The 14,927-nt window shown below is 45.5% G+C and overlaps 1 protein-coding gene across 1 annotated transcript; it reads left to right on the plus strand.

The window, feature by feature from the left end:
• The first annotated feature begins 432 nt into the window (after positions 1-432).
• PPIC (peptidylprolyl isomerase C) lies at positions 433-14,077 on the plus strand. Its single transcript, XM_019964646.2, has 5 exons — positions 433-593; positions 5,745-5,858; positions 6,599-6,692; positions 9,415-9,599; positions 13,455-14,077. Exons 1-5 carry the CDS (start codon positions 477-479, stop codon positions 13,581-13,583), a joined length of 639 nt encoding a protein of 212 aa, XP_019820205.1. The 5' UTR covers positions 433-476; the 3' UTR covers positions 13,584-14,077.
• Positions 14,078-14,927: the final 850 nt, after the last annotated feature.

Consider the following 14,927-nt stretch of genomic DNA (forward strand, 5'->3'; position numbering starts at 1 on the left):
CAACGGCGGCTGCGGTCACAGAGGGGGACCCGTCGCGGCAAGCAAGATGCCAGGATGACCCGGATCCCGGAGAGCCCTCGACTTTCCATCAGGTTTAATACGCGTCTACGCTGTAAGTTCCCGGCGATGCCCCAGTCTGCATCCCTCAACTCACGGGTCCGGACCTATCAGGCATCATCCGAGCAGCGCCGGCTTGCTCCGGATGCCCGCGCCCAGTGTACCCTCCACCCGCGCGGCGGTTGGACTCGGCTCCGCGCTCCGCGGCGCGCCTCTCCGAGTCCCTAGCTCGGGTCGCTGGGCTGAACCTGGGAGGAGGCGCCCGAGGTTCCGGGCCTGCCCGGATCGCCGCGTCTCCATCACCCCCGCCCCTCGAGCCGGGAGCGCGCAGGCGCAGCGGGCCAGGAGTCCCGCCGGCAGTCCAGGAGTCTGCGGTCGCGCCCCAGCCGCTGCCTCCACCGCCACCGCCACCGCTCATCATGGGCCCGGGTCTCCGGCCGCTGCTACCTCTCGTGCTTTGCGTGGGGCTCAGCGCCCTCGTACCGTCCGCGGGAGCCTCGGGCTTCCGCAAGCGAGGCCCCTCGGTGACGGCCAAGGTGACCGGGCAGCGGGCAGCAAGTTCTCCTCGTGCCGCCCGGGGGGATGGGGGAGCTTTGGGGACTGGAACCTCAGGGTCAGGGGCGGCGATCAGGGGGCTTCCCAGGCGCAGAGGATGGGAGGCGGCCGCGGGGCTAGGTGGTAGTGGTGGGGGTCCCCGCGCGCGCGTGAGGCGGGGGCGCCCTCGCTCTCCTGGGAGACTTTAGGGGCGCTAGGCCGAGCGCACCCCCGCCGCGGGCTGTCTGAGCGTCATCTCCTGGGCTGGTGATCCGACGTGGCCACCAGCCCGCGAGCTGGGAGAAGCTTCCGGAACCGGTGAGCCCGTTCTCTAGGGAGGAGACAGCCGAGGACTTCCTTCGGCGTGGCGGAGACTTGGGAATAGAAGCAGGAAGAATGCAGGAGGGCGAAGGAGGCGCGCTGCGAGAGGAGGGGTTGGAGCTGGGCCGCCCCCGCGGATGTCACCCGGCCTCTCAGAGCCCCAGGTCCAGCCCCTGTCGCTTGGGGTAGGGTAGGCGTTACGTGGCCTTGCTTAACCAAGGACTGTCCTCCCTTTCGTGTTTAGGAACCACCATCAATCCCCGCCAGGGAGGGAGAGGTGCGCTTTTCAGACTGGGGAGTAGACACAGGGCTTGGGATGCTGCTGAGCGAGGCCCAGGAGGCCTCTGCATGACTGAGGCCAGCCTTTCAATCTCGATGGGAGGTGGTGGGGTGGAGATCTGCCTTAGACTGCCTCCTTAGAGCTTCAGGTCTTTTTTCAGCACGTTTACCCAAGATTAGAAGATAATGGGAGGACGCCCGGAGAGACAGAGGGAGGAAAGGAGTGATTTGGTGCCCTTGATCACCACTTCTCGAAAACCCCCTGGCAGGAGTGTCTTAGAATCTGGAAGAAGGAGCAGCTGCAGGTGGTCTTAACAATCGGTCCCCTGTCTGCCAGAAGAAATGACAGTGTTGGGTGCCTCAGCAGTGCTCCTCCACTGCAGACCCCACCAGAGGAGCGGGGAGGACACGGGCAGGAGAGGTACAGCCCAATACCTGATGTAGCCTGAGAGTGAAGAGTGAACAGGAAGGCCCTGCTGCCGGGGTGATAAACGAACTATGGTTGGGAACCTCAGGGAGAGGGGAAGAAGAGTGGGGCTTCTTAGCCAGGGTGCATTCACTGAGTGAGTTTTCATGCACTCTAGGTTTGGAATAGTCACTTAACACTATCTCCTTTTTTTCCCCACCCCATTTGTCATTAAGTTCTAAAAACTAACTGTGCAGGCACGTCCTGCCACAGATTCGACTCTGCTGAATTACTTTTTCAGTAGGGGCATTTTAAGACAACTACTCCACTGGGAAGTGGAAATATTCAAAATGATTTCTCTGAGTGTGGACAAGTAGATGAATTGGCCATCACTCTAGTGTATTGTATGTTTTCCCCAGCAGTCTTCAGCTTTTCCTCTGATAGTGTTTGAAAACAAGAATCTGTAAATGAGAGATATGAAGTGCTGTCCCTCCCAGGGCCCTTTCTTGTCTGTGAATCTTGCTGCCAGCCACCACCTCAGCCTCCTGCCCAGTCTGGGAGACTCACTGGTCTCAAAATCCACCCAGTTGGCATTTGCACCCTTGCATTTTCCAGCAGATGCCATGGGCTCTGTACAGCATCAGGCACCTGAGAGTGTAGAAAATAATGCTGCCATCTTTGCAGCTGTGCTCAAGTCACAGGTTGCTGTCACTTTCTGCAGTTCTCAGAGTGGCTAAGAGGCTTCACCTGAGGTAATAACAAGTTACCAAGAATGCCTGAGGCTCCTCCTCTGTAAGTGGAAATAGAAATAATACTTGCTGGCATATTAGATGTGATAGAGCAGGTAAAGTGCTTAGCCCTGATTGAAGTTCCTGATTTAAGAGGTCAACTGTTAGTGTTATTTGTGTTATCTTATTAATCCTCCTGCAGCAGGGCAGGTACAGATGAGCAGGGGCTTGGAGTTGCCCAAGGTCCCATGGCCAATAAGTGGTGGAGCTGGTTTGAGAACAGTTTCCTTGACCTCGAGGCTCCAGCACTTGGGTGTCTTCCCCAGTTACTTTGGAAATGGAAGCACAGTTAACCCTACAAGGGTTTGGGGCAGGCTCTGTGAGGTCCTCTTGCCTCTTCCCCTGTCTCTTCCCACCCTCTGCTGCTGCTGCTGCTAAGTCACTTTAGTCATGTCTGACTCTGCGCAACCCCATAGACGGCAGCCCACCAGGCTCCCCCATCCCTGGGATTCTCCAGGCAAGAATACTGGAGTGGGTTGCCATTTCCTTCTCCAATGCAAGAAAGTGAAGTCACTCAATCGTGTCCGACACTCAGCGACCCCACAGACTGCATTCCACCAGGCTCCCACCCTCTAGTGCCCATAATTTTCAAATGACTTTCAAGGGCAGCCTCAAGGGAAAAAAGGAGGGACCAAGGGGCCAGCTCTTGAAGTGCAATGTGGAATTTAAGCGCCATCTTTTCCAGGAAGCCTGCTCTGATATCCACAGATAATCACCACCTCTAACCATGACATTTTATCTGTACATACCTTCTTGTAAAGCTTGACTTCCCATCACAGTGACTATCTCTGTGCTTCCTCTTCTGTGGGACTTTGCAGCCTCATCCCTTTCACAGGGCCTGTTCCCAAGGACAGGTAGCAAAGTCAGAGACAATCTCAGGGTACGAGGGTTTGCCTGGCAGCCACCCCAGGCCCACCTTACCCTCTGTTTAGGTGTGCGTGTGCCCTGGTCTTCATTCAGTATTGCCTGACTTTTTTTTTTTTTTTAGTACCTGCTTCAGCTGACACTGTGCTGGGCACTGGGGATCTAAAAATGCCATTTCCACCCCTTCAGGTAGAAATTGCCTAGACAGAGAGAGCCACATTCATGACAAATGGCAGTCCAAGTGAATGCAGCTTCAAATTGAAATTCTGTCTTTCATGTTCCTAGTATTGCCTAACAAAACTTGGAACTCTTAGCCAGATCCTTCCTCCGCCTTCTGAAATGGGTGAGAGTCTTCCTTCCCAGCTGGTTGTGGTCAGAAGGGTTGTGTTGTTTCTCTGCACATGGATCCCTTTTCCTGCCTCAGTGCTTTGGTTCCAGAAAGAACTGCCAGGTGGGGTTTGTGCCCATTCTTGTCCCAGGAGGCTGCTCCCCTCCTTCCAGGCTGGCATCCCATCACACCTCTGTCTGGATGCCTTCCCTCAGCCCTCAGCATCCCTCCAGCACACTAGTATTCAGTGTTCTTGGGGTCCTTGTCACCTGCAGCCTTGTGCTATGGCTGTTCATGTACTTGGCCTGTCTCTCTCCATAATCTCCCTGAGGACAGGGACTTCCTCCACTTGTACCCTTACAATGCCTTCTGCAGAGATCTTTGACAAGTATTTAATAAGATTTGATTTTATCGTTTCCATTAGAGTTAGGGAAACTCTGCTGTATTTTCATGCCATCATGCAAGAAGTTGAAGGACGCTGTGGTTTGGGAAAAAACATTGTATTAATACGTGTGCTAGGCCGCATGTAGGAAAACAAGATGGTTATTGGAGAGTTACGCTGGGTGACACAGACACTTTTTCTTCATCTTTTCATGCTGTCCTCCCATATTTTATTCTCTTTGCTGTTGAAATGTTCACAGGCTTTCTTTTCTCTTCTTTATTTTAAAAGTCTGGCAGGCTTATGTGGTGCTTCCTTATGGATTACATACCCAGTTCTTGTCTTGGAGCCTCTTCATTATTGCCTGTTACTGAATTTACTCCTTGGTTTGGAAATCCCTTTGGAGAACTGCTTCTTTGACCCAGGCCGCATGCCAGGCTCTTGCGGGCATTAATAGAGCTTCCTGAATCGTCCTCCTTCACTGCACTGCCCAATCTCAAGGGCCTGGTCTTTTATGCATTCTCTAAACTTTTACCACGTAAATAATAGTTTTTTGTAGCTCTGGCCATGTAAAATTGCAAAATGCCATATGGAACACTAAATATCACATCATTCTGTGACAGACGTCCTGATGTATTGGCAGAGGCTCTTGTCTTGAACTAAAGCTTGACAGTCTTTACTTTGCGATTTTTCCAAACTGTATGACATCTTTTCTCTTTGACACCTTCTTAAATTTTTTTAAAGCCATCTCTTGAATGTCTTTTTTTTTACCCATTCAAATAGTGAATTGGTTCATATAATCTAAACTTGCTAACAGAATGCCCTTCAACTCTGCGGCCTTTTCAAACGTTCTGTCTCGAAATTATCTTAACACAGTGATTTGTGAAGCAGAACGTATATAATTGCGTTTTAGGTGAAACAGTTAAAAAAAAGTCCAAGAGAACTTTTAAGGCTTATCTGCAAAGAAAGAAGTGACTGACTTCTGGAGTTGTGCTTGCTCTCTTCTGTTTTAAAATGCTGTGACAGAGAAAGGGCACATTCTACTTGGGCAACTTTGGGAGCGTGAGGACCGGATTCGGTGTCTTAAGTGTACGGGGTAAATGGTTCTGTCAGGACCAGCGTGCGATGTTTGCTGTGCTTAGGACGCAGCAGAGGCCTGCATGTCTTAGTGTGTTTGGACGCGACTGGCAGGCCTTTTGGAGCAGGGCTGTGTGTTTTGATCATCTTTCACAGCCCCCTTGACAACAGACATCTATTGAGAACTCATTGGGAATTTGGTGCTGCTCGAAGTTACAAAAAAATAAATCTGGACAGTTAGACTATTTATTTCCTCACCAGTTTTTTTTTTTTTCTCCTGCCAAGACTGGAGAGCATCACCTTTCAGAAGAGCAGTAGTCTCCACTCTCAACCCCTAGCTTTGTCCACAGAGCTAGGAAACGAGGCGACAGCAGTGTGTGTCTGGGGTACCTGGGAGAGAAGAATTCTTGAAGACGTTACTGGCTCATTCTGACAGTACTGAGTCCAACTTTAAACCCAGTTCTTAGCACAGTGTCTGACTCAGTGATGGTGCTCCATAATGGTTTGGTGAATGAATATTTGCAAGGGAAATGCACCCACAAAGATGGTTTCAGAACTCCCTTATCTCTTGCTCCTTCACCCCCTCCTTTATAAAATGCTGGTGGCCGGGGCCTCACACGTGGGTCCGTTCTCAGACTGTCACGTGCACTCACCTTGTACTGTGGCTTTTCCACAGTGTAACCTTGTGTTCCGCCTTTCAACCACATGCAGGTCTTCTTTGACGTGAGGATTGGAGATAAAGATGTTGGCAGAATCGTAATTGGCCTCTTTGGAAAAGTCGTGCCCAAGACTGTGGAAAATTTTGTCGCTCTGGCAACGGGAGAGGTATATCTCAGTTTTATCCCCTTTAACTGTGCACAGAATTGAATCTTCCTCCTTTTAAGCCAAACATACAGATGTATCCTGGGGGTTGAATGGAGAGAATAGCATGGAAACATATACACTACCATATGTAAAACAGATAACCTGTGGGAATTTGCTGCATGACTCAGGGAACTCAAACTGGGGCTCTGTGACAACCTAGAGGGATGGGATGAGGTGGGAGGTGGGAGGGAGGTTCCAGAGGGAGGGCACACATGTATACCTATGGCTGATTCATGTTGATGCATGGCAGAAACCAACACAATATTGAAAAGCAATTATCCTCCAATTAAAAACAAACACCTTTTTAAAAATGTAAATGTAAAAAAAAAGTTGTACCTGGGAAAATAAGTATTAAATTAGTAGATGAGATGAACCCAAGACATCTAATAATATTTTACTTTGTTTTTCTATAAAATCTGTATTCTTTAAGCACTCAGTTTCCTCAAGGTTCTAGAAAGTGAAAGTCATTAAGTGAAAATGCAGACTTCTTTTTACTTGTGCATGTTAGTATTTTATTTCCATAGTTATTTTTCAGTCAGCTAATGATAAATATCTGTCAGTAAACTATTGTAGGTACCTACTTTAGTTCTGTAGATATTGTGTGTAATTTTCTCATTTTGTCATTTCCAGATAAACACTGGGGTTTATCTTACAGTATGGGTTATATCTGCTTGTGTATTCAATTGACATAATCTCTTTAGAAAGGATATGGATATAAAGGAAGCAAATTTCATCGCGTCATCAAAGATTTCATGATTCAAGGAGGAGACTTCACCCGGGGAGATGGCACTGGTGGTAATGTTGTCTCTTAAACTTTTCCTTTCCTGCTTACCCAAGTGAAACCTAAGACTAAGATGGTATATTTGCCCAGCATATTGAACTCCCAGCTTCAAGAAACAAAGTCAAAAAGACAAACTAATTCTTCCAGAAAGATAAAGAGTTTTTGGCTGGGGGGGCCTCATCTAACAAAATCTTGGTAGGTGCGAATGAGTGAGGCCTCCTAATTTTAAACAGTCTTTGCTTGGGTGTTCATTATCCTTCTTTAGTGGAGATGTATTCATTTAGTAGGCTGTTTTGCAGTTATGACAATCCTAGACTCCTGGTAGGTAGCAATATGGAAAGATGTCTGTCATAGCAAGGAGAAGTAGACTGAGAAACCGTGTGCCCTGGAGGGGGACAGCCAGCTGCAGAAGTGCATTTTGCCGGCGGGGGTGGGGGGGTTGGGGGGCGTCCAGAAGCATCATGCCAGAATGATGAGACTGGTATTTAGGTGGCAGGATCACAGGTGAATTTACCTCCTTCTTTCAGAATTCTCTTTTTATCATCAGCTTTTGCAGTAATAAAAAATTAATAGACCACTTGTCACAATTATAGTATAAATTAATTTTTATCAACACCATTAGAATTCAATAAAGAACCCATAATTCAGTTTACAGAATTTCAAATATATCTGAGCTTATTGTTTCTCATTGAGGATTCCAGCTGCCCAGCTCCCTGGTCTGTCTTTTCCTCATAAATGTAGTGAGTTCTTTTCCTGAACATACATACAATATGGAACTACACCGCATTTTTATTTACTTCAGGTTTAAGATTTTTAATTCAGCAAATACTGGGTTTGGTAGATAGTAAATGGCTAATGTTTTAAAGAAACAAGCCATTTTCAAACACTATTGTTAATTTTATGTTTATTGCAATGGTTTTTTAAAATAACAAAATGGCTGTCATTAAATGCTTGGATTTGCCAAGACACCGGTGGAGATGCTGCTGGGTATGGGAATGTAGATTGGATCAGAGGAACGTGCTCAGGTTACTTGGTTGAATGGGGCTGCTGCAGAGCTGGGTCTCCGGTGGAAAAGCCTGCAGTTCCGGTGCCGGTCCCCTCAGGACTGGCACTCCGCCGTCCTGCCTGGGCCCTTGAAGGAATGGTGATGGAACTTCCCTGTGTTCTCTCTTCTGTTCGTCTTTCTTTCTCTCTCTGCTCTCTCTGCCTTGTGTGTGTGTATGTGTGTGTGTGTGTGTGTGTGCGTGTGTGCACATGCACAGGCATGTACAGAATTAAAATTCTCTGAGTTTTGGAGATAGGACCTTTTGGATCATTTAAATTTAGCCTAGACCTCTCTGTAGGCAGAACTTTCCTGCCAGGCTACTTCGTATGTCACTTACCAACCAGCTATAAATTGCTTACCTTTGGTATTCACTTCTGGTCCTTCTAACTGAGCCAGGATTGGATTTTTTTTTTTTTTTTTCCTTAGGAAGATGAATTATATTTGACCTCTTCTACCAAAAAGAAAAAAAAAAGGCAGGGTTCCTTAAATTATTAAATATTAATTACTCAGATAAATATAAAATAAGGGCTACAAAGGAGTGAAGTTGTTAAAATATCCAGTTATTATTTAGAAGCTGTATATCCCAAGATGTACACCTTAAGATTCACAAAATGTCCTTAGTATTCCTCTATGGCAACACTTTCTAGATAACCTGTTTGAAAAGTTAACTATGCTAGCTATGAAGAGGTTTTGGTTGTATAAAATGAAGAAAAATGCCCATGTAAGAGCCAAGTCTTAAGGAAGTTTTTTGCCTGGTCCTTCACAAGTACTGCATAGTAAGAAGGAGATAACATGAGAGCTAACTGAGCCAGGACTTTAAGGTTGGCCACTGATGGATAAGGTGCCCTGCAGTGCAAAAGTTGGGTGTCAGAGGCACTCAGGGTTGGGGGATGGAGCAGATGGTCTAAACTGATGTTTTATAGGGAAAATGTGCTGTGCTAGATCTCCAGTCCCTGTGCCTGCCTCTGGCTCAAGGCTGGCTCCCTGGCTGCTCCCAGTTGCTGTCACCCCTCTGTACCCTGAAGTCATCAAGCCTAATGACTTCCAGGCTGGCACTATTCTTCTTAGTACTGAGGCTCTAAGTGCTTAGAGAACCAGAGTTGGAGCCAGAAGTTCAAGTTTTACTTTTTTCAAGTTTGATAAGCTCCCATTTGATAAGTTTGATAAGTTTCCCGTTCACAATGGAAATGAGAGAACCTATCCTATAGGACTGTTACGAGGATTGGCTAAGGGTGTATATTAAGTGTATATTGCAGTTGGCTTGGCTGCTGAGGTATGAGTGACCCAGGACAAGTGACCTGACCCTCAGGACAGAGATGGGGTCACTAGGATGGCTTACCCATCATTCCATAGACATTACCATGCCATCCTGCCCTTCCCTTCCTTCTCATTTCAAAGTGAAATCACTGACTTGCTTGGTCAAGGTTTGGGTGTTCGTTTGAGGCCAGAGGGCATCTTACCTTCCTGTGTGATACTTAAGGCTTTTGTTTGTTTCTTTGGTCCCTGGTGCTCTGTTTCCTTAAGGAGTAAATTTTATCTTCTGATTAATTGCTCTTGTATCTTTTCCTCATTCCCATCTTCTTCTATAGGATTCTCTTAACCAGTTCTACTCAAACCTTATACTTGCCTTTGAAGAATTTACTTTTGTAAAACATCTGTTGACTCTACCCTTTTTGTTTTGTCTCACCCAGGTATAAGCATTTATGGTGAGACATTCCCAGATGAGAACTTCAAACTGAAGCATTATGGCATTGGGTGGGTCAGCATGGCCAATGCTGGGCCTGACACCAACGGCTCTCAGTTCTTTATCACCTTGACCAAGCCCACCTGGCTGGATGGCAAACATGTGGTATTTGGAAAAGTCCTCGATGGAATGGTAACTTGATATATTATTTTTCCTCATTCAAAGCTTTATAATGAAAGTACTCTTAGTGATTTGCTCTCAAATTATGCTTCTTGGAGAGCCATAATTATATGCTGACTGGCCTCTTCAAAGGTGAATAAAGTATATATGGTATGTGGGTTCAGACCCTGGGTTGGGAAGATCCCCTAGAGAAGGGCATGGCAACCCACTCCAGTGTTCATGCCTGGAGAATCCCATGGACACAGCAGCCTGGGGGGCTACACTCTATAGGCTCACAGAGTCGGACATGACTGAAGCGACTTAACACACACACACACACACACACACACAGTATTTTAATTGTTAGGAGTATTGGAGCAGAAGCTGGGGGAGAAGTTGAGTCCTTAATTTATCATACTATTAGATATAATTGGAAAGCCATTTTAATGTAACCAAATGAAATCCTGTAGGTACAATGAAATATCATTAAACTTAGAAAGGAAATCCTGTCACTTGCTAGAACATGGATAAATCTTGAGAATGTCTTGCTAAGTAAAGTAAGCCTGTCACAAAAAGACTGTATGATTCCATTCAAATGAGGGATCTAAAGTAGTCAAGTACATGGGAACATAAAGCAGGATGATGGTTTCCAGGGGCTGGGGAATGAAGAAATGGGGAGCTGGTGTTCAATGAGCATAGCTATGAATCTTCAGTTTTACAAGATGAAAAAACTCTGGAGATTTGGTTGCACAATAATGTGAATATGCTTAAACTAATGAACTTAAAGTTACATAGAAGTGGCTAAGCTGGTAATTATATGTTATGTATTTCTTGTGCTCAGTTGCTCAGTCGTGTGTGATTCTCTGCAACCTCATGAACTGTAGCCTGCCAGGCTCTTGTGTCCATAGGATTTTCCAGGCAATAATACTGGAGTGGGTTGCCATTTTCTTCTCCATGTGTTCCTTACCACAATTTAAAATATTTTTAAAACCCTGAGCCCATGTAGTTCAGTACAGATATAAGTCACTTTCAGAGGCACACAGTATAATCACCAGAATTCCTAAAGAGAATTCAAATTTATGCTCCTGTGTCTCAAAGAACATCAAAGGGGCCCAATTCATAATCCACAGGAAGAATTCTTAAAATCCTCATTCCCTTCCACTCCCTGCATTTCTCCTCCTTAGCAGCTGCCCAAAGATGCTCTTCCAGCTCCTCAAGTGGCAGCTGTAAGGTCTGCCCAGTACAACCCTGGAGCATCCTCGAGTCCCTTCCCTCTGCCATATTTCATTGTTTTCATGCGAACTCATCCAAACATAAATAAACTAATCTCACTCACTGTAGTTTTTCCACAACTTCTACCTGTTATTCTGATTCTACCCAACTAAAGGGCAGGTACTGAGCTGGCTGACTCAGAACCTCCCTTACAAGGCAAAGATGTGTTCAACCAGAACTGTCAAATAATTCTCATTGGCAAGTGGGATAGGGCTTCTGAGGTGGCTCAGCAGTAAAGAATCTGCCTGCCAGTCCAAGAGATGCAGGTTTGATCCCTTGGTTGGGAAGATCCCCTGGAGAAGGAAATGGCAACTCACTCTAGTGTTCTTGCCTGGGAAATCCCACGGACAGAGAAGCCTGGTGGGCTACAGTCCACAGGGTCCCAAAGAGTTGGACAAAACTTAATGATTAAATAACAAGCGGGATGAGAAGCAAATGGGGCAAACACCTGTCACTTAATATATCACTTTAGGTCCCGTCACAGTGAAGGACATGCCTACATTTTCATGAGCCAGTGTCCTCAAAAGAATGTATTCTCGAATAGCAAGGAATCCTAGTCTCCAGCCTCTTACTGCTTTTTAAATGAGCTAAACATAGACATGCATGTGTTAAAACAGTTTGGAGTTTTGACTGCTGAGTCTAATCAGATTCCAAGTATTTTAAATGTAAACTGATTCAAGTGAGCATTTTTAAATACAACATAATGCTTCCCTTGTGGCTCAGATGGTAAAGTATCTGCCTGCAATGCAGGAGACCCGGGTTCAATCCCTGGGTTGGGAAGATTCACCTGGAGAAGGAAATGGCAACCTACTCCAGTGCTCTTGCCTGGAAAATTCCATAGACAGAGGAGCCTGGTAGGCTACAGTCCATGGGATTGCAAAGAGTCGGACATGACTGAGCAACTTCACTTTCACTTTCACTTTAATGCTAGGCTGTAAGAAAAATGAAGAGTATGCATCTGGGGCTTCCTTCTTCTGGTCATGGTTTTCCTTCCAGTCTTCTGGATCTTATGTCTTGGTGCCCTGGTTTGCTGTATTAACCTCCCTCCACTATTGGCATGCATCCTGGAAGATCTGCTTCCTGGTCCTAGACAAAGAGTCCTGAACATTTTATGAGTCATATAATACTTTGAGAAACTATTGAAAACTATAAACTGTCTCTAGAAGGAGAATAAGAAAGTGTGTGTGTCATACAGTTTCAAGGAATTTTCACAATCTCCTGACTTCCACCCCCTGAACCTCCAGAGATTGTCTAAGTGGTTTTCTTAACACTGGACCTCACCCCAGACTTGTAGAATCAGAACCTTCACAGGTGGGCCTGCAAACAAGCATGTTAAAAATTGTGGTCAAATATGGCACCCCACTCCAGTACTCTTGCCTGGAAAATCCCATGGACGGAGGAGCCTGGTGGGCTGCAGTCCATGGGGTTGCTAAGAGTCGGACACACTGAGTGATTTCACTTTCACTTTTCCCTTTCATGCATTGGAGAAGGAAATGGCAACCCACTCCAGTGTTCTTGCCTGGAGAATCCCAGGGACGGGGGAGCCTGATGGGCTGCTGTCTATGGGGTCGCAGAGAGTCGGACACGACTGAAGCGACTTAGCAGCAGCAGCTGCAGCTTAGTCCTTGCCTTGTATGAGATAGAGTGGTCCATGGGCTGTGAAACCATCCAGAGTAGAGAAAGGGGTCTTTATACCACCGGTGGGGTAGTGAGTGAAAGTCACTCAGTTGTGTCTGATTCTTTGTGACCCCATGGACTATACAGTCCATGGAATTCTTCAGGCCAGAATACTGGAGTGGGTAGCATTCCCTTCTCCAGGGAATCTTTCCAACCCAGGGATCGAACCCAGGTCTTCCGCATTGCAGGCAGATCCTTTACTGTCTGAGCCACCAGGGAAGCCCTTGGGGTAGAGATTACATTAGTATCAGACTCAACCTGTAGATTCAGCTTCCCAGGTGGCACTAGTGGTAAAGAATCAGCCTGCCAATCAATGCAGGAGATGAGACGCAAGAGATGCAGGTTCAATTCCTGGATTAGGAATATCCCCAGGAGGAGGAAATGGCAACCCACCCCAGTATTCTTGCCTGGAGAATCCCATGGACAGAGGAGCCTGGCAGGCTACATACAGTTCATCAGGTTGCAAAGAGTCAGACACAACTAGGTGACTGGGTACACACACGTACAGCATGTAGATCACTGGAGTCAGCTTTAAAATGGGCCAACCCAGAACTGGCTCCATTACTAAATCTGCTTTCTGGCTCATTTTCTTTTGCTTAGACCTCTTACAGAGTGGAGCTGAAATTATCTCAAATTCCATGTTAACTCGTAAGTTGGGCTGTAACAAGTAAATAGAAATAGCTTTTATTAGAGCTAGGTTGCTAATAAAAAGAAGAGAGGAAACACACAAATATGCCCTCTGAGCAGCAAGCTTGTAGGTAAATTTTACTGTTATATATCAATTTCCTAAGTTTTCCATAGTTAGCTTGCATGGTTTTTGTAATCATAAAAAATGAAAACTTATTTCCCACTAGGGCTCAGACTTCACATTGATTTTACCTCTTGGTCATCATAGTTGCTGGTCAGAAGTGATCCATGGGTCTCCTTTTCTCTCACCAGACAGTGGTCCACTCCATAGAACTGCAGGCAACTGACGGGCATGACCGCCCATTCACTGACTGCTCCATTGTCAACAGCGGGAAGATAGACGTGAAAACGCCCTTTGTGGTAGAGGTCTCTGACTGGTGATGCAACTGGCAGACAGCAAAGAACACAGTCTGGCAGGGGGGTGTGTGTGTATGGGCTGATTCTTCAAAGTTACTGTTTTGCTTTGTTTTTCAACTTTATTCTGTTTTCCACTCCAGATTACAGAAAGGTTATAACAACCAACCACTCAAAATTTAATTACCATGAATTTTGGTAAATCACTTGTTTAGGGACTTGGCACTTAAAAGACTTATCCCTTTCCTCCAGTGGTGCTATTTTTAAACTAGAAACTTTGTATTTGGTATCTTCTTTGGAAGAACAGACACACAATCATTACCTTGCTGGATTAAGTGTGATCCCCAAATTGAGTGATGCTGAAGGTTTGTTTGAAAAAGATGGAGACAAGAAGTGTATTATTTTGTATTCAAACAGAAATTCTTTTCAAAGGGAGATTTGATTAGTATTATCTATGTCACAGGGACTTTTACCTTTGAAAGGTGCTTATTCTCTATATTAAATACTTTTTATATAAATCAGTTATTTTTGAAAGACATTTTTTAACCTAAAGTTCTTTTTAAAAACTAATGTACAGAAATATATGCATTTTAATGTCACCAGTGAACAGATTAATAAAGGTTTTGCAATTCAAAATATTAACACAACTGGATAATTTGTGATAAGAATGCACAGAAGTGATGCCCATCCACATTCCAGACACTTGAGCTGATTATTCACCCATTTTTTACTCAATGTAATATGTTTAAAAAGTTTATTGGCGTCTAGTTGCCACAGAAAGGAATCTTTTTTTTTTTTTCCACTTACATAATAGGGATGAAGATTCAGGCTATACTTAAACTGGATGGGAAAATAAAATCCTATTGGTGGCTCTTGTTGTAACATACCTGGCTGTACCAGAGTGTACCTAATCTCTGTTCAAACGGGAGTGGTAGGTATCATAGAACGATCCCATTGCTTTTCCTGCAGGGCTCAAGCTGTGAGGGTCCCCTAGAATTCCATCTCTTGAGCACTGTTCTAAGAAAACTGCTTCAATGAGAGATAAGATGATGAGTATTTGTACTGTTGATGGGGGTGTTAATTGCTGCAAGCCTCCTAAAAGCAGTTTTTCATTATTTTTCCCAAAAAAATTCATTAAAACCCCTTTAACATGCCACGTGCAAGTTTTGAGTTTGGGAACACAGCAGTGGACAGGGACTGGCATCATGGAATTGACATTCTAGTGATGAAGACAGATTAAATGAGGTGCCATATAAAAGGGTGTTGATACTGTAGAGAGAACATAACAGGTTTGCTGGAATGGCTGGGATGTGGGTGGTGGGGGCTGTTCAGGTGGCCTCCTGAGGGGACATTTGAGCTGAGCTTGGAGGA

Source organism: Bos indicus, chromosome 7 (genome assembly GCF_029378745.1).
Source record: "Bos indicus isolate NIAB-ARS_2022 breed Sahiwal x Tharparkar chromosome 7, NIAB-ARS_B.indTharparkar_mat_pri_1.0, whole genome shotgun sequence".
Taxonomy (NCBI): Eukaryota; Metazoa; Chordata; class Mammalia; order Artiodactyla; family Bovidae; genus Bos; species Bos indicus.